The sequence below is a fragment of the Amphibalanus amphitrite genome, unplaced genomic scaffold (assembly GCF_019059575.1).
Source record: "Amphibalanus amphitrite isolate SeventyFive unplaced genomic scaffold, NRLGWU_Aamphi_draft 002079F_arrow, whole genome shotgun sequence".
Classification (NCBI taxonomy): domain Eukaryota; kingdom Metazoa; phylum Arthropoda; class Thecostraca; order Balanomorpha; family Balanidae; genus Amphibalanus; species Amphibalanus amphitrite.
Window position 1 is genome coordinate 40,926 of NW_024883572.1, and position 25,491 is coordinate 66,416.

At 55.5% G+C, this 25,491-nt stretch overlaps 1 protein-coding gene across 1 annotated transcript in view; it reads left to right on the forward strand.

Moving 5' to 3' along the window:
- The window catches only part of LOC122376276 (flocculation protein FLO11-like), a gene marked incomplete at its 3' end in the record, with an annotated part of 55,674 nt that extends 30,596 nt beyond the window's left edge, over positions 1-25,078 (forward strand). The window contains exons 4-17 of the mRNA XM_043356075.1: positions 9,741-9,941; positions 11,134-11,223; positions 11,806-11,913; positions 13,004-13,201; positions 14,478-14,588; positions 14,998-15,108; positions 15,576-15,677; positions 15,990-16,154; positions 16,741-16,836; positions 17,799-17,891; positions 19,024-19,157; positions 20,146-20,297; positions 24,079-24,159; positions 24,876-25,078. Of these exons, the coding sequence (XP_043212010.1) occupies positions 9,741-9,941; positions 11,134-11,223; positions 11,806-11,913; positions 13,004-13,201; positions 14,478-14,588; positions 14,998-15,108; positions 15,576-15,677; positions 15,990-16,154; positions 16,741-16,836; positions 17,799-17,891; positions 19,024-19,157; positions 20,146-20,297; positions 24,079-24,159; positions 24,876-25,078 (1,845 nt within the window). The remainder of the gene's footprint in view (positions 1-9,740; positions 9,942-11,133; positions 11,224-11,805; positions 11,914-13,003; positions 13,202-14,477; positions 14,589-14,997; positions 15,109-15,575; positions 15,678-15,989; positions 16,155-16,740; positions 16,837-17,798; positions 17,892-19,023; positions 19,158-20,145; positions 20,298-24,078; positions 24,160-24,875) is intronic.
- Between the last annotated feature and the right edge of the window lie 413 nt (positions 25,079-25,491).

Sequence of the window (25,491 nt, forward strand, 5' to 3'; positions counted from 1 at the left end):
TAGGATGAGTCGTGTTCATAATTGACTGTATCAAGTAACACCATCTTGCATTCCTGTCATGTTGCAAGCTCTGCTCTCCATCCGGCACTACCCAGCCGAGTTCCCAGTTCCGCTCTGTTGTGTCCAGTTTCCCTAACTCACTCCCACTGACCGCCGGCGGCGCGGAGTCCAAACTCCGTTGTTTCCGGGGCATGTCACGCATGTGAGCTGGCCGGGGACCGCTGCACGTGCCTGGACCGCAGCTCTCCCACGGCCCTGGTGTACCACGGACCATACCGACGGACCAGCTGACCGGACCAGACCAGACCGGACCGTGTGTGTGGGTCTGTCCGGGCCGTTTGCACTGGCGGGACTGCAAAGGGCGAGGCTCTGTGCTGCCATTGTTTGGCTCTGAGTTGGCCGGGCCGAATGAGCGCATTGTCTGCTATTTTTGGTGGAGCGGGAAACTCATGCGGAAACAAACAAATCCTGAATGACTGGGACTTGTCGACGCTTACTTTTTACGTGAATATTAGTGGTTAAATGTCAAATTATTCGTGATAATGCGCTGTTGAATCAGCACATGCACGAACAGTAACTTCGTGTCGGATCCCGAGTTGTTACGGAAACGTTTGCCGTTTAATCATTGGGTTTTCGTGTAACCTGTTACACCTTTTTCATACCTACATAGTGCATGCAAGCTGTCGGGCCGGAAAGGTTGCGCCATAGGAGGTTGAACGATCTTCCTTAGCTGCTGCCTTCCATTTCCTCATAGTTATGTTTCATTCCGGGCTTGTGCTCTGTGTTGCTCAGCTGCAGATGTGGCGGAAGGGGCAGCCAGCCAGTGTGCAACGCAAACGACCTGTGTAAGTGGAAAGTACGATTCTTTCAGAGATTGAGTTGCCACTCCGGGGCGACATGATGTCGGGGAATAGTCGCAGATGATGGCCGTTGCAGCCGCCGGAAACAGCTTTCAGACGTCTCTGGTCGTCTCAGTGCAGGATAGATTTTGGTCATTGGTCAAACTGAAGGCATCCTTCCGCCCCTGAGTGCACCCAAGTCAGACGGTGTCAGTTTGTGTCATCAGTGTGCCACGAGTGTCATCGGTCCATCGATGTCACCTTCGGTCTGACGGTATCAGTTCTGAGGCTGCCGCTTGCATTGGACAGCTGAACACAAAGCGCACTGTCGTTACTTGGCTGAATGGCTGCCGAATGCCCGCGAACTGTTCGACTTTCCCCGAGGATTAACTGCTCTGGTCAATCTGTCAGTGGTATCGTACCGTCACTGTCCGGCGGCCGGGCGGCTCGGCATTCAGCACATTTCCTCCTCTGTTCGGCCAGACGCCGCGCCGGCGCATCGTTCGACCCGGTCTGGCCAACCCGTTCTGGCGACGACGTGCCATTCCGACCGTATTGAATGGGGATCCGTACCGTTTGAGGTCATTTCCGTTCAGCAAACCGCTTTTGTACCGTTTGAGATGGTGAGACGTGAGTTATGATTCGACCGTTTTCCTGCAGACCGCTCTCCGCAGTTTGATCATGCTGAAATGTTGCCGAATATTGCATAGATTCTGTTGTTCAAATTGGAATGTATGCGCTGCAATCAAGGCTACATTTACCTGATGGTGCAGTTTGCCTCCAGTGAATCAAAAGTAGTTGGAAGGAGATTCTGTATTACGATCGGTATACCAAGCGTTCAGCTTTACATGAAGTGATTTTCCCAAATATGATACCTCTTCTCCCTAAACGTTATTGGTGCCAATCCCAGTAAATACCGTCCGTGCGCCGGCCATGTGAGCGCCGGTAATAGCTTTGATAACCGTTCAGCCCTCTCGCGCCTACCACACTGTCTGTATCTCGGCACTGACCGCTCCAGGCACCGCTCCGGGCGGCGGCGGCGGTGGTGGTGACCGGGCGGAGACGATGTGGGTCGAACAGTGTCTCACCGGCCGCCCGTGGTGTGCTCTGTGTGGGCCACACCACCCCGGTCAGACGGGCTGATCCCGCCCCGCCCCAGGTGGGTGTTCACTGTTCACTGTTCACACCGAACTCCAGGCCGGCGCGCGGCGGGGACCCTCCACCGGCGCGCAGCGGGGACCCTCCACCGCCGCCTCCGCCGCCGCCACGGGAGGCTGACCGCACGCAAACAAGGCGCGATGGGAGACCACATCCGACCCAGCGGTGGTGCGTTCGATGGGCCGCGGCGAGAGGTGAGATCAGGTCAGCCTCGGTCACTCACCGACCTGTTTCGGACTGCAGCCGGCATAAGCTGCTCTGAATAAATCAATGCATGTGGTGAGCTTATACGGTAGGTACGGTGTTCACTGCTTGGGACGAGTCTGTTTGACATCGGCTGCTGACCGAAGCCATTCAATGGAATCAGCTATTATCACTCCGCTCAATCAGCTTCGCCCCAATTCCCCGGGTCTATTCTTGCTCTGCTCTATACCAACAGTCCAGAAGCCGCTCTCTCAGCCCCAGACAGTCTACATTCAATGGTCCGTGGTCTGAACTGAGTGCACTCTGCAGACAGTGGTGACAGTCCGTCTGTCACTGATCCGTGGGAGCATCGCTCTATCAGCGGGCCATCAGTCCAGCAGCTGCCCTCTCAGGCCCCGCGGTGTCTGCCGATGGGTCGCAGCTGCACATCAGCTTGTCGAAAATCACTCAGCCCTCAATAGATCTCAGACCGGCTGGTGAAGGGCGCAGCACCAGTAAAATGTATCATCCGTGATTACCTGGAGTGATACGGGTAAGCTAAGACTGTGGTTGGCATCGTACTTACTACGTGGGGACCGGTTCTGGTCCCCCTTACTACAGCCCCGCTACATTCCGTGCTACTCCCTTCTGGGGGCGTCAACACTGCGCCAGTGGTCCAGTCGGCCCCACAATATCGCCGCCACCGCTCCTGATCACTATCGATAGCCGCGAATTCGGCGGCGACAGCGGCTGATAGCAGCGGTGATTGAGCCTGGACCGGTTCCACCCTGCCATATACGTATGTGCGACGTGTGTACGCGGCCCGGGACATGCGATAGCGCGGCGCACCTGTCATTAGTCACTCCAAGGGCAGGGGCGACGACCGGGTGGGACATCCCATGTCGCGCTGTTCAGCTCCCGGGGCAGCCCAGATGTCTGTCATGCTACTCCAGGATCTAGTGATTGTAATGCCTCCGATGAGCTTGTGCCAGCAGGCAGGGAATCGTTTTGGCCAACATGACGCAGTGCAGACCCCGGCGGGTGCCTCCGGCGTGGGTCGGTCGGCACTCGGCACACTTCAACGGCACGATGGGCGCTCTCCCCGGCCATCACATCACCTCAGCGGCGCGGTGGGATATCTCCGCGGTCAGCTATGGTGGACGGTAGACGCTCTCCACGAGTACTCTCCGCTCCGGGCTGGCGATCCAGGTCAGCCGCTGTGAGGAGCGGCGGCCAATTATTATCCGGTGATACGCGGACCACGGACCAACGACGCACTGCCGACCACAGAGAGGCCAACGGATGGACCGTAGGACCACGAACGGACCACCGGACTGTGAACAGACCTCTTGTCTCGACATGCAGGTCATCGGAAAGGATTGCATGGCATGACCGTGCCTGTACACTAGGTACCTCTGGTGTCTTCTAATCGTTGTCTCTGTAAAAGTCTGAAAGATAGGGGTCTTCTATCCATGGCTGCCGCCGATTTCTCCCTGTTCCTGACGGAGACCAGGACCCATGGCGACCCTCTGTTTCGCTCCTCCACTGCCATCGAAGCCGGGCTGGCATGCCGCGGGTCATTCGCCCCATATACGGAGCGGTACGGCGCTGGATGAGGGATCACCTCTCACTGCGCAGCGCCGGCGCAGCTACACTGAGAGGAATCTCGCCACGACCGAGAGGCCCACATAGCCCTGAAGCCATGGAAGAGGCGGCGGCGCTACATGGCTGCTGTCCATTACATGGTCCGCAATTACAGGGCGCTGTGCGGATGTTTGGTGATCTGCATAAGGGGATTTGATTCGATTACTTGAAGTACCGACTGGATCGGTACACAAGTCTGTGTTACGAGTGAAACGCCCAGGCCCGAGGGACCGCAGGAATCACGAACGCTGTCGAATGAGCACGAGCAACTCGGCACACAACAACGCCGAATGTGTGTGATTTGTATTCATCGTGCATACTTTCACGCTTTGCTGGTAGCCCGGGGCTGGGGTAGGGCCGTGTGGAACCCTGAACATTTCACTCACTGAAAACAATTTCACCCGAAGCTGGCGAATTAAGCGTTGCTCTGCGGGTGGTATATGTGTATTAACTCGCCATGTTCAGATTCTAGCTAGAGGGTAAGCAGACTTGCCTGCCTTATTACTCGTAAATATGCACTGTACCCACAGTCTGCAGTAAGGTAGCTACCCAGCACCGGATATTGTCCCCACGGGTGTCGAGTCATTGGCACAGCCCTCACTGAAAGAGTTGGAACTACTCGAGGTATCGTAAACGCGTATCCGTGGATGGCGAACCTTTACATAACCTGCCCTGAAGGAGTTGGATCTACCGTTACAACTAGATGGCGTTGTCTCATACAGTTTTGAATTACAACAATTTTTTAACTTTTTTTGAACCAATGATATGTTGGCACATTGTTTGGCGGTTTTCAAGTGGGGGCGAAAGTACAATTGTTAGGGTGCATCTTTAAACCTCTGCAATATTCATCACGAGACGATTGGCAACGCTTTTTCTTCCGAAACTACCAAGTGAGACCATTTTGATTCTTATATAGGTCACGAAAGCAGCGGCGACACATATTTTTGATTTCGGGTGGTCTGCATGACTGCCGGTGACTGCATCACGTCGAAATTTCTATGGGAATTCGATTTGACCTTTCCCACCGATGTGAAACTTTCTCACCGATGTTTTCTAGGTGTGAGATTGCTATAATATTGATATTTTCCCGCAAATATGGTCAAGCGTGGGAGTTTTTTTGGCCCTCGTGACTTGGTCGGCGAAGGGTAGGCGTGGAGGGTAACCCCATCTCCTAGGGGTTTGTGGGGCGCTGCTGCCAGATAGGCGTCAATGAATACCTTTCGATGGAGGGGTCGTGAGCCACTGGTGCGCGAATAGTCGTGGAGGGTTACTACTCTCCAGAGTGAATTGCGAACGTGTTATGTCCTAAATTGACTCCTGGGAGGGTGGTTAAAAATGGTTGCGGATAGGGGTACCCGCGAGGCACCGGTTTACTCGCCAGTTTTGGGTGAAATTGTTTTCAGTGCTGGTACGTGCCCCACGGCTGTCGTGGGACAGCGGTTGGTTCGCCGGAGCCTGTGGAGCTGTATCCTGCGGCTCGTGGGTCTCCGGAGAGGACCTTGGGGATACAACCTTCATGTCCGCCGTCTCAGCGCCCCAGGCTGATGGGGCGGCTGCCACATGAGGCAGTTTTTCATCAGATTAACGGCGGGGTAGTTAATCACATGGCTCACAAACTGGTACTGTCAGGTGGTGTTACTTCTCCTCTGATAGCGCCGGTAACGTAATAGGCTGTATAACGGGCTCAGTAAATCATGTCCACGTAATGTGACGACCCATTTGTAAAACATGCCGGTTGTTGAGCTGCTGATAAACTCTGAGGCATTTAACCCGACAGTATTTGATAGTGAGGTCATGAGACCTCGTCTTCACGGCCGGCATCTCATGAAAACTATCCGCGAGTTATCACTCACATGACCTTTCATCAGAACGTTTTTCGTGCTTCTGCGTCCACTGTTATGTTGAGTTCAAAGCTGAGGAGCCGATGCAGCGGTAGCGCTACACCTCATGCCATTTTTGTTCGTAGCGACGTCCGCATCCATCGCTCGCTTCCTCAGCGCATATATATTTTGTTTGATCTCCTGGCAGCGGCCAAGCACCTCTCGATCTGAAGTGCCCGCTAAGCTACCGGTGTCGCCGATATCTCATCAGCTCTTTCAGCCGTTATCTGCCATTCTCCTGCACTTATCCGCAGGCGGTATCTACCTCCGGCTCTGATATCTCAGTGTTGTGCTCAAACTCATCCTGCCATCACATTGCATCCATCGCAACAGTCTCCAGTAACTCGAGTAACTCTCCATGAACATCCATCGCAACAGCTCCTCCAGTAACTTCACTGATTCCCACAGGCATATAACCTGATGACTACACTGGGGTCGGTGCTATCGCTGAGTGAAATGACGCTGCAAAACGGAACTCCTCAATCGGGTCGACTAACAATGCGCTAGCTGCCGCCGCCGTCCGCCCACTTCACCTTATCACCCACTAACGACGCTTGTACACTTCTTCAGTCATCCTCCCGTCCGTGACATTTTAATTTGGCGGTCTGTTTGTAGAGATCCTGCAAGGCGGCCACTCTTTGTGCCATTCTGCTGCATTAAATTGCATTGTGCTATAATTGCAGGACCATCCGTCCGCTGGCACCCCTCCCTCCCTGCGCAATACGGCCTCCCGACAGCACCCATTCCTCCCTTCCCGTGCAGTGCTCTTCCGACCGACATGACCAGTCGTCCGGCGCCGCGCCGGAAGTCACGCTACTGGCCGGTACCGTGGGTACGTTCCGGCACGCGCCGACCGGATACATCGCCCTCGGGCCCGGCAGCGGCGGCGGCCGAGTGCCGGTGTTGCAGACTTGGGAACCACCCCCGGGAGCATACGGCACCGCGCCGTCCGCTGCCGCCGCCGCGGGCACTGCCGGGACCTGCGGCGGTGACTGGTGGTTTTACTGCGGCCGTGGGTGTGGTAGGTTTCCTTCCGTGGACTGCCCGCACGGTAGCAGTGGAATGAGCAGCATGTGGCCAATTAGCGGTGGCGTAGTGGGTTCAATATTAATCAGACGCCGACTGTGGGGATGGTCAGGTGATGCGGCGGAGGGTGGTGGTTGCATACACTATTTCCACCGGTCTATAGGTGTGATTTGTGCTGTACCGGTAACATTTTACTGAAAGGCAGCCACTGCAGCCGCTAGGCCTGCTTTGGCATCGAGGTCTCCCTTCGCTTGGTGGCTGGTTGGTTAGTTGTAAGGTGTCTGGACTGCAGGACCGGCGTGGTGCTGATGACCGTCGGCGAATTCCATCTATTGATCAGACGGATCAGTCCCGAACGCTGCGTGCTCCCGGAACTGCGAAATATATCGCCTATCGGCAATCGGACTTGGCGCTCGGATCAATAAGCAGTCAACAGGCGGTGATAAAAACGCATTCATGCCGTTCTCGAATATGGCGGCAGCTGTTTGACGGGCTGTTGGTCTGATCAAATGGTTCCGTGATTGGGTTGGACTTGGTCATACGGTGTAGTCAATCGCACGGATCAACATTGGTATGTGGGGAAGACCGTGGAAGCCAACACTGAGCTGCCCTCCGTGACCTGTCATTAACACGACCGGCTCGATCCAAACCGTCCTGGCTCTGCCAGTTGTATGTATCTGCACCACCAGAGCCGAGCTTTTCCGTATTTTATTGTCTTGACCTGACGCCCTGAGGAGTACCTCCACCGAGACCATCTGTCCCGGTCTCCCTATCGCTCATCTCCAGTCGAGGCACCTTTGACGGATAGCCGGCACCTCCGCCGCCCTGACCCGCCGCCCGGCACATCTCCCGAGACCCAGCGATCGTCTGCCGCCGTCAGCCGTCCGTGTGACCCGCCCGAGGCTCTAACGGTGTCCGTCTCCGGCCACGCAGCTCCCTCTCTCCGCGGCAGAGCCGTGGAACCGGCACGCGCAATGCGGGCTGACGCCATGGTCATGTGTGTGTGTGTGTTGTTTTTGTGTGCTTTTGTGTGCGTTATGAGACTGTTCGCCCGTCGCTGTCCAGTGTCCACCGTCACCCGTGGTACATGTGAATTGTGAACTGACCCGGACCGACCGATGACGTCCGTCTGACCAACTACACACCACTCTACACCTTCCCACTCTGTCCAACACCACTGACTGCTGCTTCTGACCACTGACCACTGCCTAGTGACTAGTGATGTCTGACCACTGACCACGGCTCACCGAATGTTTGACGTAAACCACCGAACCAGAAACCACCCTACCGCCACCCGTTCCGTACTCACTCTGACCACTGACTGGGCTGGTTAGCAATCAGTTATGATTACACTACCAGCTACCTATCGGCGTGCCTCGCCAGCGGGCTATCTGAGGTGCCGTTTCAGCCTATCTAATCTCTGCACGGCGGTCAGCCGGTGGAATTTAGCAGCAGTCGCACCCCTGGCCGCTGCCGGTGACACGCCAGTTCTCTGTGACGGGAGGACGCGGCGCTGTCCGTCCCCGTCGGTCTATCTACCCGTGGGGTGGTGGTGTGGAGGTGGTGGCTCTTCCTCTCCGCTCGATGTAAGTGTTTGTTGTCCTACCTCGCTGGATCGCGCTGCTAGGGGAGGTGCTTTTCTGCTCTTTGCCTGCTCGATGCTAATCTGCTACCGCTTCGCTCATAAGCTAGATTGTTTTTTTTCTGATTTCTACTAACCTCTGGTTCGGATGCTTACTGGCCAGAATCTGACAGCAAACAATCGATCTGTCGGGGTATATCCCCCGCCCAAAGAAGGATGTACCTGCTAACCTCCATTTTGTTTTTTTTTTTTTTTGTTTTGTTGGGTTAGGCCCTTTCGGTCTGACAAGACCATTGCAGAGCCGGAAGGATGATAGGAATTAGGGGGAGACATTGGTCTGGGCAGGCACCCTAGTGAGTCGCCGGGGCTGAGCCCGTCCGAAGACAGGCCACCCAGCCCCAAGGCACTCACTGCACCCGGCTACGGGGTGCGCTCCCTCGGGAGCAGCGGTGCCGCTCCAAGGGAGCAGCCCGCATGAGATAAAGTTGCCTGTCCAGCCCGGAGGGGGGTGGCGGTGTGGAGGAGAAGGATTTCAGTATCCTGAGGATAGAAGCATGGAACGGTGCTAACCTCCATGCCAGTGCTGTGACCTCGGTCAATGGTCGTAGCTCTGCAGTGGTAGTGGGGGAGCTAGTGCCACCTCTCAGTGTGACTGTGCCTTGTACCGAACCTGGGGTGTCTCATCCCAATAACCAGGGCTAGAACGCGCCGAAGAGCCGTCAGAAGCATGGGTGCTGACTGCTGAGTGCTTCTGCTGGTACCTGCTGTCGTAGCTATATTTTTAACGTGATAAGATTGCGAGTGCCTAGAAATGAATGCTACAAATAAATAATGTGCCCTTTGCAAGCCGCATATCGCTGTCATGTTTGCATTTGATCGACTACCTGCATACATGCTGTGAATGCCGCCACTACCCGCTTGCCAACGATCACCTATTCGACGCGTGATACGACGGTTTTGCTGTGACTTCTCACATATTTTGGCGCTGCGAAGTTTGATCAGAATCAGCACTCAGCGGAGATGCTCGCTTTTTTACTGCGCTGACTCGCATATTTTGTAAAAGTTCAAAGCTCTATCAACAGCGTGGGAACCGCTTATTCATACACATGTAGAAAGACGGCCTTGTATTTCCGTCAATAATAACAGGAATTTATCCGTCACTTGTCCCAAAGAAATGCATGCACATGGAGCTAATCGGCAATGATTATCTTATTTCTTGTATTTTGACTGAGCAAGTCACTGTTGGTTGAAGTTTCCTTGCTCATGACTGATCACATTTTCCAGCGTGAAGACGGCTGGGGACTGGGGACCACTACCATGTGATTCTAATGCAACCTTCTTCATGCGTTTCTTCCGTGTAGCCCACGGAATTGACTCCCCTGCCCCGTGCTCACGGCCGTGTCTGACCGTGACTCTGTGACTCGGCAGAGGCCGGCGCTGGACTCGGAGGGCGACTCGGACATCAGTTCGGAGGGCAGCAGCGGCGCCAGCTCGCTGCCGCCCAGCCAGATCAGCGGCGGCGCCGGACAGGGACGACACCGCAGCTCCGACAGCTCCGACGGCGACCACGACCACGAGCACGAGCACCACGACAGCGAGCAGCTGGCCGGCGTCAACCTGCGACAGCTGGTCAGTAGCTGGTCAGCGTCAGTACCTGCTGGATCACCGCCGGTCATCGGCTGGGTCAATGCCAGGTTTATCTAGGCTATGGCCCACGGATGGGTCACAGGACAGGCCACCGATCCAATGGGTCACCGCTATGATGATGATGATTTGGGGGTCACCGCTATGGTTACGGGAGTTTGAGGTGATGGAATGTGGAACTGAAGGCAGTCCGTTCTGTAGACGATGCATGCAGTTTGTGTGATTGGTGTCTGCATGAATATTGCGAGTGGATCAAATGAATGTGTGGTAGGCTGGTGCTACTGGTTCTGCATAGTTGCTCTCGTTCTTCGGTGATATATGCGTTCCACATTCACTCGTGTTAAACTGTGTTCCTCGCATGTCTGTGATTTATGCTCATCTGTGGGTGTTTTCTCGACGTTCTGTCCGACTTGCGGTGGCAGCTGTATGGCTGTCGGTGCTCGTATATTCCCCATCTATCTCTGTAGAGATGCATGCTCTGTGGTGGCTGATTTCGCCCGTCTGGCTCTCCCCTCTCTGTCTCTCTCCTCTCACGGCTGGGGCCCTCTCCGGTCGTATGCGGCTCTTGGCTCCCACACCACACCACTCGCGCTCACACAAACCACCGATCTCCCGACTCCCGGCCCGACTTTCGTCAGGCTCTCCGCCACCGACCGGCGCCGGTTGCACCAACATTTTCTCACGTGGCACGCCGGTGAAGGCCTCTCGATCGGGTGCTGGTCGCACGTTCGCGCCCCCGCGCCGTCCACAGTTTGACCTTGGTTTGGTCTCGTGAACCCCCAACCGCCGTGCTCTACTGGGATCGGGGCAGTGTTTGCTCAAGTACCGGATAGTCGCATCAGATGATTAAAAATATTCCGATGCTGTTGTAATGCAATTATTTTTTATCGTGCGCTATGGAAGTGGTATTTATTCATTATTATTTGAAGCAGTATATTTTTATGCGTGAGGATTTTTCTCGGTTACGAATTGCTTTGTCAATGTGTTATTTATTTTGCATTATAAGTGCTGAATGAGAACTGCGCTGGACAACTGTCAACTCGCTCAGAAGAGTAGGTACTAGGTAACAAACAATTCCACAAGTCACGGCTATCGTCGCGCGGAGCCGGATTGTCACCCATACGTCACCCGTTACGCGATCGACGATCAACAGCGCGGCGTACCGGCCCCCTTTCAGCGCTCGAGCTATCTGACGAACGTGAGTGCGCCGAGGCCGAGTCCGCGGACGGTGCTGGGCCCCGCCACCGGCGTGTCCATCAAAAACCTGGTACGTGCCGCCGCCGGAGGGTGACGTTCTGAATTCTGAGTCATAGTTATACGGGGAAGGGTTCTAGGAAAGGGAGAGAGACAGAGAAGTCGACACCTTTCCTGTTGTCCAACGTTTGTATCGTGAGAGTGATTTGTCAAGTTGTGCCATTGTGTCAAGTATGTGCTACCGATTACCCATATCGCCGTCTCAAGCAGCTTCAACCGATGCTTAGCTGTGACAACGTTGCTATACGTCATCGTTTGGGCATGCCACCATCGTGGCCCCCTGTATTCCTGCAGCCTCAGTGTGATAGCTGCCAGTCGTGTATTTGCCTAGCCAGGGTATCCTAAGTGTGGATTACTGTTGTCCGTTGCAGTTATGCGTTATATCGGAGAATGAATGCGTCCCTGTCTTAGTTATCAGGCGGTTGCGATAATATGCCAAGTCCCGGTGTGGTATCAGACCGTGGCATGATAGCGACCCTGTCCTGTTAGTCTACCGTCCAGTAGTACCGCCGTGTCATCCAGGGATGCGGCCCTGCTCCCTTAACTACGACCCCCACGGACTGGAAACTGACCCCTCACTGTGACCGTCCCGCAGAAGAACTCGTATAACGCGCCGCCAACGCCAGCAAAACGCGGATCGAAGGACAGCGGCGATGGCCGTCCGAGAGATCTGTCCAAGATCAACGTCAACATGGCTTCATTGGTGAGTAGCGAGGGTTTGGCTGTGTTTTCACTATGTGTTTAGGTTGCCACCGTGGTTCATTGATCGATTGGAGTGGTGCTTAGCTGCGTCATTCAGCTGTGCCGTGATTGTGCGCAATGACGCACGCTTCAGTTGCATCACATGCGCCGAAGAGAGGAAGACAACAATCAGAGACCAACTCGCGCAAGTAGGGAGTGGTTGAGAGGCGACAAAGTGTCCAATCGCTGTACCGACCTGCTGCGCAATGTCACCATCTTTGCCGTCACCGAACGGCCGCGGGGTTGCGCCATCAGTGAGCTCTGTGTAGCTGCGTTCTTTCGCTCCAGATACGCTGTGTCACCAGTGATAGCGTCACCAAGTACCCCACGGTGCTGCCATCTTCCCCGTCGGGGACACGTCCCCCACATGGCACCTCCCGCCTGTCAATGACGATAGGCGGTCTGCCAGTGACATCTACTGAACGCTGCCGTTTCACCATATCCCAGTCCAAGCGCCGGCTAAGTTTGTTACACGTATAGCACACCTCCGAGTCATACGCAGTACACACCAGTCGGCCGTTGCCCCGTATTGTATGGAATGACCTGCATACCGCCCTCCGGTCCGTCCACCGTCGGTCTGGTGGACATAACGTGACGGGACCGTCACGGACGCGCCGGTGTCACGCGGCGTGACGGCAGTGATGAGACGCGTCGCTGCCGACGACTGTATGCCGTGCTGCCCCGCCGCCGCGGCTGTGACGGGCGGCAGCGCGAGCCGTACCGCTGCATGGTGCAGCGCTGTAGCACGGTGTCTGGGCGTAACGGGGTGGTTCACCGCGGGCACCGTCAGCCCCGGGGCAGACAGACAGTAGCGGGACGGCTGTGGAATCGCTGACAGTGAGTGATCGGTGCCGTCCGCTCAGAGAGACGCGTTAGAAAGATAACGAACTGGACCTCCACTCGGAGAAAGGTGTTAAAGAGACAGCAAACTGAGTGTGTGATGCCAAGGTGAGCTTGACAAGATGTGAGATGATGTGTAGGTTTGTGCTCCAAGTGTGTGCTGCCGTTCTAACCGGTGTCGGTCTCACCTCTGCCGTGTCGTCCGCCCGCAGAAGTCGGTGTATTCCTCCCCGGACAGCCACCCAGCCGCGGCCGTGCAGAAGCCGGCGGCGGCCGACCTGCCGTCGGGCCTGAGCCTGCCGTCCATCCGGGCGGCCTATGTACAGCAGACGACGGCGGGAGCTGGACCGGCGGCCGCCGAGACCAAGCACGCGCCCCCCGTCCGCACCGGAGTCAGCATCGACAAACTGGTCAGTCGACGGAGGAGCTAAGGGAAAAGGTCAGCCGTGCGTATCAGCCGCCGGGGACCTTCGGGAAGGGTCACGCTGTAAACTAGCCAGTCGGCGTAGCCCACGGAAGGGGCCGCAGTAAGTGGCCTGACTGGGTCGAAAGTTCTCAACTATTGTCCTTTTTATGAAAAATTATTTGTGATGTTTCTGAATTGAACGGGTTCTTTTCATGACATCTTATCTGAATGAGTATGGTATAATTAGCTCATGAATTGTTGAGTTTTTGAGTCGTTTTCGTATTTTGATATCGATCAGACTTTTTGCGTTCACTTCCTTCTGCCGCCCCTGATTCATCACGCTGGCTGACCTTGCCCGTCTCACGGACAAGGTTATGCCGACTGCCGGGTCCCTGCTCGATGTTTGCTCTCTATTGGTGATCTCTGATTGATGAGACTCCATAAAGCTGCTGGTATCTGGCGGGCGATCCGGACGAGATACGGGCCTATCTGTCGCCCCCTGTTGAGACTATTAGGGGCGAATTGCCGCTGAATGGGACAGATTGCCTCTGAATTGGACACCGGGGCACCGAATTGCCCATTGTACTGGGAGGTTTGAAGCAGCGCCGGACTTGGGTCGGGGGTTTCAAGGGCATTCAGGCTGAGATAGACAAGTTTTTAGGCGTTGTTCAGTCTTTGGGACTCGTCAATCAAAATTGGCTCATTTACTTTACTTTTGTTTACTTTCTCATCCTCAGTTCACATGACATGTGCTCGCAATCTTTTTTGATACCATTGAGCCTAAGCCGTTTCGTGTCGTAATACATTTTAACGCCATATCAAATATGCTAACATTGTGTTTATTTTTATAAGGCTGTCGGGTCCAAGATGTGCGGGAGGTAAGCTGGTGCCTGCTTTATCGTTTTCAGTGTCGCGACATTCTAATTCAACATTCGGCAAACCCATACAATTTTGAATTTTTGATACACTAATAATTTTTTCCTGGTACACTTCTCATACCTGAAATGGGCGTGTTGACGGCTCACAAGTACGAGAATGCACGATGTGGGTGTGCTTGGATGATGTACAAATAATCATGCTTCAGCTACATAGAACAGAGTTGTTGGCTTTTGTACCGGTAGTTTTTGCCTGCTTTGACGGCGTTTTGGACTAGCCGTGAGGGAACCAACTGCAGATCACCCGTGCGGGCTGTGTTATGCCTACGGTGTGCGGTGCTGTGTCTAACCCACGGTGCTGGCTACTTTTTGGTACGGGCTCTCACTAACCCGCTAACCCCGTAGCGCTCGAGCTGGACCGACCTGGGGCGGACGACAGAGACGCCTGGCGGCGATCTTTGGAACCAGCCCGACTCGCTCCGAATGGCGTGCATGGGTGTCTCGGTCAGAGCCCTCGTAAGTCCGCGAGGCCTCTCTTTTTAGTCGGTTTATCGTAGCTAGCGTTGAAATGGTCGCTCTGTTTACGTTGTTTTCCCCATCTGTATAGCGAAGCTAATGAAATGGCCGGTGCAAATATGCTAAAGGTTTGAGAAGATGAAATGGTGACTTGCATGCTTTTTGTGACTCGTTAAGTTGTGGTGAGACCATAACCATTTAATACTTATGGTAACTAATGTCTTAACAACTAACCCAACCAATGCTATCTAACAACAATTTGTCGTTGTCAAGCGTCCCCAACTGTGTTGGTGACTGTGTGTTGTGTTCACTGTGGTTCTGAGGACGACCACCGACGTATGATGACCTGGACTGACCATATCTTGTTGACCTGCTGTAACCCCCGGTGACCTGAGCGACCCTCCTGCAGAGGGCCAGCTACGGTGACCTGAGCCGTCTGTCGGACGGGTCGGGTCACGACCCCGAGCCGCGGCCGGTGGCCCCTCGGCCGGCCCCGCGATCCCACAGTATCCGAGACCTGGTAAGGACGGACCTCGCCCACCCACAGACTTTACCGGGGACAGAGACAGACCGATGGCTCCTCCATTGCAGAGTGTATATTATTTTTGCAAAGACGCTTGGGAATGGGGCTTGTTGTTGCAAATTTATGATTATTTTTATCGTTTGCTTGATGCTAAGGTGCTTGCAGCCGGCGCTGTAACGATGTTGTCGTGCTTGCTGTTCTTATAACACTTTATAAGGCATTATTTTGTTACAACTACTTTGGTTTTGTCCATATGCGTGCCATTAACCGTTGTACAACGGCTTAGCATCTAATTGGCAGGTTTGCTGGTCCGTCCATTGTCCCAGCTTGTTGAAAATCACACTAACGTCTAACGTCTAACGTCGATCCCGTGCCATTGCTCGCTTGGTCTCCCGGTGCCGTCCCTCTACTAACGGTCTGCGCTGTGCTTGTCTGTGTGTCTGTCTGTCCGCGGGGCGATACAGAGTACCAGTACCACGGACCTAGCCGGCCTCCAGGCCTCGCCCGTACCGCCCTCTTGGCTTCAGACGCCCGCCGAGGCGCGGCGCCACCGGCGCGCAGAGCAGGTAGGTGGTAGCGCCAGTACCGTAATTCCTGCTTAGCTTGACGTTCCCCGTCCTGCGAGAAACTCCCCAGTCCCCAGGTCGTGAGCTGTTGATATAGCCAGTAATTTTGCCTGGAAGTGAGGTTACTTATTATAAGAAGCTTTGCTTTACTAACAATATCCCTAAATCGGCGCCTCCTTCACGTAACTTATGCATTAGCATTAAATAATATGTATGCAATTACGGACATTCATTGCTTAATACACCCCGCTCCCGGGCGGCTCCTGTGCTGCGCTGCGCCACTAACGCCGCCACTAACGCCGCCTGCCGCAGGACCATGACACGTCCCCGCCGAGCGCCCTGACCAAGAGCCGCTTCAAGTCGGAGGGTGACCTGCTGACGGCCTCGGCGGCCGGCCGGAGGTCGGCGGCCGCGCCCCCCGCCGACCGAACACTGAGAGACTCGGAGGTGTTCTCGAGAGTCTCCGTCAAGGCGCTGGTACGACGCGTCGCGACCTGACACTGACACGACAGGGCATGACCTAGACACGAACTGACACCGGACGCAGCATGACATGACCCCTGACACGACCTGATAACCGCGGCCCTGGTCTGACAGCCTGACGTGATCCGACCTGCACGGGACGTGACCTGACCTAGCTGTCATCGGATGCTGGTTGGATCTTGACCTGACCCGACGTAACCCGACTCGGTGCGGTCCGTCGTGATGTATGCCAGAGGACGGCGGCTGTCTGACTGTCATTAGTCTCTACTCTCTACTATGTTCTGTCTCGGTTCTGTGTCCTGAGATGTTACAGTAGTCGACGTTCCTCCTTAGTGTATAGCGCTGACCGGTGCCGGGATATTAGCGGCGAATGTAGGCTCTGTGTTTAACTGACTGCTAGATCGCTGAAGCTCACTAACGACCTCGGAAAGGCAGCTGCTTTGAAGTAATATCTAGCTTATCTGGCAAGCATGTTTGGGTCGATTTCAATGCCTGGCTCCTCCAGTCAGGAAGTGTGCTAGTGCCGCCCGTGTGTCAATGTGTCAGTGTCTCGGTGTGTCAGCGGCTGTGTCTGCCGCAGAGGGCCAGTTTCTGCGACCTCAGTCAGCTCCGGCCGTCCCCTCCCTCACCGGGGAGGGAGCCGAGACTCTCCCCGGCCAGGAGCGGATCCGCGCTGGTAAGACGGCGAGATGTATATTCCCCGGCCCTCGGCCTCGTCTGGTCGGTCGTCTTGCCACAGCTGTCTGTCTTACTCGGCCGTCGCCAGTGTATCTTACCCTCGGCTGAGCTGTCTTGGTGTTGTCTCGTCACCCGTCTCGCAGCTTTGTGGTATTTTCAAGGCACCGAGTATCCGTTTGCTTCCTACGCCTGTCCGCACAGCTCTTGAATCGGTTCCATCTGTGATAGTATCAGGCAGGTCGATATATTAGGTACACAGTTGCACCCAGAGATTCTGTGTATGCTTGTGGGTCTTCCAGCAGTTAATCCGTTATATTTTCTGGGTCGATTCCTCGTTCGATTTAACGACGGTAAGTAACATGCTCTGTTGACTCATCCTCTCTTAGGTGCTCAGCTGATGTCGTCGCGTCTTATTTCACCTCGTGTTCTCTAACTTCGTTCTCTCTGTTGCAGTAGTCAGAATCACGCCCACCGGCTACCCACTCTGACTGCCACGAACTCTCGTCTCACTCCCCTAAAATGTCTATCGTTTTACCCACATTTGTCGGTTGTTGTTGCTTATTTTTGTCGTGCATGTTATCGTCTTTGACCGTGCCGTTATTGTCTCTTTTGTTCGTTTTTTCCCGTCAGTTCTTAGTTTGATTGACCTGTATGTTGGCCATTTTTATATGCAGTCATATGAACGATTGGTGATGGTTTGTTTACTAACGGTTCACCTCTGATAGCGGTTAGTGGGTTTGATTCCTGGGATGCTCTGGTGGCGGGTGTTTGATTTGCTACAATTTTGCCGCGTGTGCTGCGTCGCTATTTGCAGTTTTATCTGCTTTAGTGGTCCCCCGACTCCGTTGATACGCTGTCCAACAGTAAAATCTTTGTCGCAGTCTCTGCTTCCCCCGTCCCCCTCTCCTCCTCCTTCGGTGGCCGGGATCTAACGTCTGCCGATGTGGCCGACTGTTGCAGAGGTCCAGTTTCGGCAGGGCGGAGTCGACCGACCACACCCGCATCCACGTGCGATCCTTCGACAACTCCGCCGTCATCAGCCGCTTCAACAAGGTAGGGAGGCGACGTACAGAGCCCGAGAGACACGACGTACGAAGAGACACGACTAACCGAGCCCGAGAGACGCGACGTAACGATAACCGAGCCCGAGAGACGTGTTCACCCGCACCAGTGGATAGGGAAATAAGCGTGCGGTTGTAACGGAGGAAGAAATCGACGCGGTCATTGGCGAGGGATTGTATTTTTTTCGTATTTATGGTCTACAGAAAGTAGCTACTCTTGCAGACTAAGAATGGATACGGAGAAAAGCTCAAATACAAAATGTTTCCTAAACTCGGTATGTCTTAAAATGGACATTTTAGTACTCAAAGTCGAAATGAATACCGTTCTATCGAAGTCCATCGGTAATTTGCAGATTAACATTTCAGCGTTTTACACTTCACTGCTGACGCTCGGCGCTTTCTGCGTCACAAAGTGGCTGCTATTTACTCTACCGCAGTCCTGTACTGACTGGCCCGGCGTGCACTGTGGACAGTCTAACGGTCTGATCAGAAATCGACAATCCGCTCCTTCTACCGCAAACCGTATATCAGCGTGTGTTTTACCGCCTTTCGTTCGACATAACCTGCGGTCACGGCGTCCGCTGCTGCACCCGCCCCGGGTCCCCGGGTGACGCCTGCCTCTGACACGGATAGCTGGTCCGGCCGGTCAGACTGAGCCTGTGTCACCCCGTCGAGTCAGATACGTCCCGACCAGTCTGGTCCCGTCCGGCCGGCCCGGCCGGCTGTTTTGGGGACGGCTGCAGCCACGTCGCGCACGCCGCTGTTACAGCATTCTGCAGAGGGTTTCGACAGCGGTGCTGGGGGGGGGGGCGGGGGGGAGGGGTGTTTTCGAATCGGCCTGTCGTCGCGGTTGGCTGTTGCTGTCGCTTTGCCCTTGCCTGTCCCCCCCCCCCCCCCCTCCTGCAACTCTGTGGACTGTGCTGTTGACAATGACGTGATTGTCATTGTCATTGGTGTACCAAAGCAAGTGTATTGGTTTACCAAAGCAAGATCACCAAATCCCGCTCCCGAATCACACCTACATAGCTGCGAGCGACGCTAAAAATCGGACCCTCCCCCTGTATTATGAAATTGCGTTGCCCGTGCCCTCTGTGTAACACCCCTCCCTGTCCCCTGTTTCTCAGGATGGCGGCGAATCGTCCAGCTCGGAGTGTCGCGCGTGCGGACGGAAGGCGTACCAGATGGAGAGCGTGCACGCCGAGGGCGCCGTCTGGCACAAAACCTGCTTCCGCTGCTACCAGTGCAACAAGCAACTCACGTGAGTGTCTGCCTGAGCATAACCGGGGTTTTAGCATTAAATGATATCAGCGACATCCCTTTACCGTTGTTCAGCTGGCAAAGACCGCGTTCAGCTGGCAAAGATCACCGCAGCTTACACTATCGGAGTTAAGGGACAAAGTTTTGGTATTCATATAGGCAACTCCCGTTTTCGGGTAACACCAGACTGTCCTGTTGGAATATCAGTGAAATTTTGTAGCCTTTATTCAGTCACGTCCGTGCTGTACTGATTCAGGGGTGACCGGCTCCAGGTGTGCCCGATACCACCACTGCCGACCGCTCTAACGGTCACACCGGATCCAGCACCAAACATTCCTGGCCACGGGCCGTCCGGCCAGGCCAAAAACTGGCCCCCTCGAAGTCGCTCTGAATGAATTGTTTTTGTCTACGCTCAGTCGGTGGATTTCCGTCCGCGATGTCGGAAACTAAACGGACCAAAGAGCCGTGGCATCGACTAAAACCAACTCAACATGATTAAAATTGTTGCTCCTGGGTTGAAATTATTGTTTACTTCTCACTGGTTGGAAGTATTTTTTACTTCTCAAACCGTCTGCACACTGCGCATTCAGACGTGTGCAATGTGTCTTTGCGAAGTGCTCAGTGCATTCCTTTTTTACTAACTAGCGTAATTTATGATGAACCGGTGACATTCCTCCGTGATCTGTCACGTTTTTGTATGTGTAACCCAGTCCGCCAACCGGTCCGTGTGGAACTATGTTAAGCCACGAGTCGTGAGCGTCGAGCGAGCACTCAGACTTCAGAGTCCGTGAGGAGGCTGCTCACGACAGCAGACTCAAAGCGTGCTTGTTAGCTCCCCTGTTTTATGCGACATCTGGTCACTGGTCAGTGATAATCGCGAACTTGTTTTCGCTGTGTGTCTGGCTACACCATTCCTCACCTAATGTCTCAGCACGTGTCTCACTGGGTGCCTCGTCCGATGTCTCACCGGTCTGCACCGTCTGTTTCAGTGTGGACACGTATGCCAGTCACGACGGTCGGCTCTACTGCGTGGTGCATCAGCGGCAGCTGCTGAAGACGCTGGCCGCTGCCGCTGCCGCCCCCGCCTCCGCCGCCACAGCCACCACAGCCGCTGCCGCGACCGTGGACGCCACTGACTCAGGTACGGTTCCACTTTTTCCAGTAGCATAAAAACAAATAACATTTCAGATGTCAAACAAATAGCATAAAACTCCAGCATTATATATTGTCACAGAAGCTAAACCCATACACTGTTAGTCAATATTCCATTAAATTGTGTATTATGTAAACTGCTGTTGGTAAATGGGCATAAAAATATTTATTTTAATTCAATTCGTCGCTACATCCTACTCAGAAACAATTTACAGTATGTCAACCGGTGGGAGACACAAATGTGTCGACTTCCATCGCAGACACAGCCCAAATTCCAAGTGTGAGCAGCTGACCCATCCCTCGCCCGATGGTTCCCCCATACTTGGCGTTCAAGTACGGTTACCTGGGTGTTTCTCATTGCCAGCATATGGTTGGCAATGAGAGTACGGAGGCTGAACAGTCGTAGGGCGTGGGTTCAGTCAGTCTGTCCCCCCCCCCCTATACCACCACTCCCACCGCCCACCGCGGCCCGTTCTGACCAGGTGCTGGGACCGGGTGGTGGATGGTTACGCTATGGCGGGCTGGCCTCGGCGCTAAATTGACTGAGACCGAACCCGTGGCCCGGAACCCGGCCCACCTCTGGTAAGTACAGCCCTCTGCAGACTGCGTGGTAGGTATTGTTTTTTCGACAAAACCGAGAATAACGCGAATACTATGCTATCGGGCACTCGGAAATCGCAACAGCAAGATGCAAGAGACTCCGCAGCTTAGATTGGCATTATCATCGTATGCATTTTCCATCCAGTTTGGCAACAAAACCCAAAAGTTTAGATTTGCCACCAAAACGATCTTTTACATTTTGTTGCCGCACAAGGCGTATGCTTTGTTTATTGATAGGCCCTATCGAAGGAGTGGAGCATGGCGCATCTATTTGCAGTGAGTTTCGACCGACTGATAACATGACTTTTGAATTATTATCAGTTTTGTCGGAAAAAGAATACCTACCACGCAGTGTGCTGAGGGCTGTACATACCACGGGACTTCGGGCTGACCGATAGGTTTGTCCCGGTTCTGGTGTAGAGGCGAAATTTGATCGAGAAATGTAGGTGTTGAGTGATAAAATGTTAGGTGGTGAAAGCACACCAGAATGATTTTACATACTGAAAAGTAGCTTTATTGCATTCGAAAGCAGTTCACAATCTTCTCTCGATATCATGCATGCATAAATCAAGAAACATCGTATTTCTGTCAGCTACACCTACACCTGTACCTTTTATCACCGTGTTGCTATTCGGAGACGGTAGACGGTGCGGTCAGTTCCAGTCCGCTGCCCGGGGACCACTGACCCTGCAGCAGCGGCCGGGGCGGCCTGACCCGGTCGCGCGCCAGCTCTGATCCCATCAGCTGCCGCCGTGCCGGTCCGGTCTGCCGTGCTGCCGCCGCGCCGCGCTTCCAGATTTCGACCACCGCTCCGGGGTTGTTTGCCTTTCACGGAGACCGAGTTCGAGCCGCGACGGACGGTGACAGGGCGGGGGGGGGGGGGGGGGGCAGCGACCGTGTCTGCACTGGCAGAGCGTCACGTTTGGCGACGGGAATGGTATGATATCACGTATACTGGCGATGTTGGTATGTTATGTCTGCAGTAACTGAGGAATGATAGAATGCCACGGATGCATGATATAATCTGGGTATGCAGTGGTAGGTGTGACATTTGGTGACGGGGCGAGAGGGTGACCGAATGTCACATTTTGTGTCATTGGTTGGAAGAATGTCGTATTTGGTACCATGGGATTGTAGCCCATAGGCCGTAACGTCCGGTATGGTTACTGGGTAGTGGATTGAGCCCGATAGTCACGCATGGTTGCCGACGTATGTATGTATGACCTGCCATCACATCAACTACGGACACTTACACGATGGTTTCCAATGCTAGAGACACACGACGTCAGGTAGGAGAAGGCAGGGAGCGGTGGGTGGTCTGTATAGCCGCCCCGTGAATATCCGCCCGTTAGCGGTGATTCCCGGCACGATGTCTGAAAGTCGGCCGCGGTGGCCGGGTGGTACGGGCGGCCGCTGGTTTCCTGCCCGTGACCCGGCCCCCGTCCGTCACAGGCGGGTCGCTGGCCGGGTGGGTCGGTAGGGTCACCGGGGCGGTGGGACCGTGATCCGGACTGAACTGGACAGCCGCGAGTCGTGAGTCAGTCACGGAACGGACGGTACAGCCGTGATCTTTGTCACTGACACTGTATATGGGTGCCGGGAGGCGGCGGAAACGGTCATATGAGCCTGTCTAGTTTCGCGGGAGCTCTGAACGGCAGAGCAGCCTGGTGGCGGCAGTGGTGCAATGGGTAGTTTGTCACAGTTCCTGGCTGCGATGATGCAGCGGTCATGAACCGTGGCTTGGGAAGGCCCCGGCCGAGACCAATGACTGAGAGCGTGTCGGGCTATCTCTTACCGCCGGCTTGGCATGGAACTCCCGGGTCTTAAGTTTGTAACCGAGTATGGTGCGAACTCCGAAGTAAAGACGGCCCTCATATAAGAGGGGTTAACCCTTCCTTCTTCCACCGGTATCCGTAGTGAACAGTTAAGATGCGACCGCTAGGTTCTAAGCCAAGAGAAAGGTGAACCTGTACTCAATGCTCTCTGGGTAGGGCGGAGACTAAAATTACCGACCCACCGCGTGAACTGGTGGCTCAGTTTCACCCAGATTGTCGAGAGCTGCATGCGTTCATCGCGTTTGGCAACCAGAGCGGATAGGGCGGGCGAGGTCCCGTATCTCGGCCGGGTTTCGTCTGAGAAGTGGGTGGGCACGCCTCAGTTCTGTCATGCCACACCAGCATACCACTCAGCGTGTCTTTAGAGTGGAGCAGTGCCACCTTTGGCCGAGAAAGCCGGTATGTGTGCTGTGCTGCACGCGCTAATTCACTGCACATCAACGCGTCACAATGCAAGTAGAATGCCCGGTCGGTTATTTCATTCAGAGTGATGCACACCGTGACACTGAACTACCCACTTTTGTAACGATGCTGTCATGCCTGTTATAATTTAAATTCATCATGGCTCGGCCACCGCCATGGCTCCACGTAAACTAAATGCTCCGTCGCTAAGTTGGTGCCGTTTTTGCGGCGTTTTTGTTAATTGATGTGTTATCTACACCCGTCCACAATACACACGGTAATGTGGTGACACACACACAGCTGTTCTAATGGGGCCATTAGTGACGGTGTGTGGCGTCTGTGGCGCCGCTGTGACCGCGGACACACACCTGGCAGGCACCTGACGGCTTGATCAGGTCACACAGTCAGTGTCGCAGTGGCTTTTACGGGTCAGGATCCACCAAGGCTCTACCCGGGGGTCGTTGTGGTCGGCTGGTGCCCTCCGGACTGAGCATGAGTGCTCATTGCTCACCTGCGGCTCACATCACCTGTCCCCGTACCCGGCCACTGCACTGGCCCACTGGCCGGCCACGAGCCCCCACCGGCCGTCTCACGCGGACTCGGCTTTCTCCGCGGGCGGTCCTCGACCTGCGCCCTGCCGTCGCGGGGTTGGCCGGCCGACCCGGTGACCTGGCACCCAGGAAGCGGCGACAGCGGCCGGGCTGGGTCGGCGCGCCGCTCAGCGCGGCCGCCGCATCCTTCCGCTGCCGGCCGGACGCGGCGGCGGGCTATGTGGAGCGGCGGCGGCCACCAATCAGCGCCGCCCGCGACCGGCCGGCCGCGCGGCGCGGCGCGCGCTGTCACCTGGCCGGGCGCGGGCGGCGGCGCGGCGCGGCGCCGGCGGCAGTGTGCGCCGCTCCGTGATGGTGATCGCCCGTGTCCCCGGTGTTGCAGGGCCACGAGCCGGCGGCGAGATGGTCGGAGCCGACGACGAGCGCACCGACGGACCGGCCGGCGCCCACGAGATCGTCAAATGTGAGTACCGATCGACGAGGACGGCAGTGTGGACTGTGTGCTGTGTGGAGTGTACCGGACCCGCGGGACTCAGTGCCTGGGGCAGCGGAGACTGTGGGGCTTCTGTCGGGTCCGGTCTCATAGCTCAGCCCATCGCTACACGACAATACCGTAAGCGTTTTTGACTTCAGCGAGCTCCTATCGCGAGTTTCCATCGGCGGATTGTGCGGGTTTTTCCATTTTTCTTTGTTTAGTGATCGTTCGCACGAGGTCCATTTTTGGTGCTGGTTCGCTCGTAACGACAGCCGGTTGTCACTCCGTAACGTGAGCCGTGGTGACGCCGGTGCGGCCGTGACGGTGGCGCAGCTGGTGAGTGCCGCCGGCGGCGAGGTCGGCGGTGACGCTGTGACATGACGCCGGCCGGGACGCCGCTCGCTGGGAGGCAGCTGGGGAGCGTCGGTCGGCGGCCCGGCGGCAGCTGGTGGGGCAGCTCCCGACCCCGGGGGAGCGGCGGGGAGGGGGTGACGGGGGAGGGTGCAGACGCGGCCTGCAGGGACGGCTGGGGCGCGGACCGGCAGGGGAGCCGGCACGGACCGGCCAGGGCCGCCCTGTTACCGGGCCGCCGCCGCGCTGCACGGTAGCCGGCCGGATTAACCACCGTACCCCGGCGCCGGCTGCCCGGGCCCGGCAGCTGCTGTGGTCCCAGCCGGCACGCCAGCCCTGATCCTCTCCACCAGCCGGGCCCGGCTCGGGCGGCGAAACCTCCGGCCCGACCACCGGAACGTCTCAGCGAGACCGGCGACACGGAACGAAGCGCTCCGAGACGCTCCGACCGCGAGACTTTCTACCCACTGCGCTCGATCCGTCTCCCTCACCCGGCTGTGAGCCGATAGCTGGTCCAGAAGTGGTCTTGTGGTCTCGTCAGGCGGACCAGGAGACCGTGAGTCCCCACAGCTGGTCTCATGACGCGTTCTCACGGCTCGACTGCTATGCCACCGCTTAGATCACCGCTCCGTAATGAACCCCGCCCTCCCGGAATCTCAGCAAACTCGTGTTTGTCTCTTCACTGCAGCACTCATGAGGGTAATTTCATAGCCATGACGTCAGATTCAGCAAAGCTCAGCGATTTTTACGTCCGTCCTTCGGCGCGATTCGTGTGCACTTATTTGTGCATTCAGCACTGTGCAGTTTGCAGTGTGTACTCTATGTAGTTCTCCCTATCCAGCGTGCCGTCCATGCTGCACGCTCGTAATGTGCCATATATGCCGTTAATTTTCCACAGTCCACACAGACAAAAAAAAGTATGCAGTCCGCCCGTTGTCACTGCGCGGTACCGTTTTGATATTCGTTTGT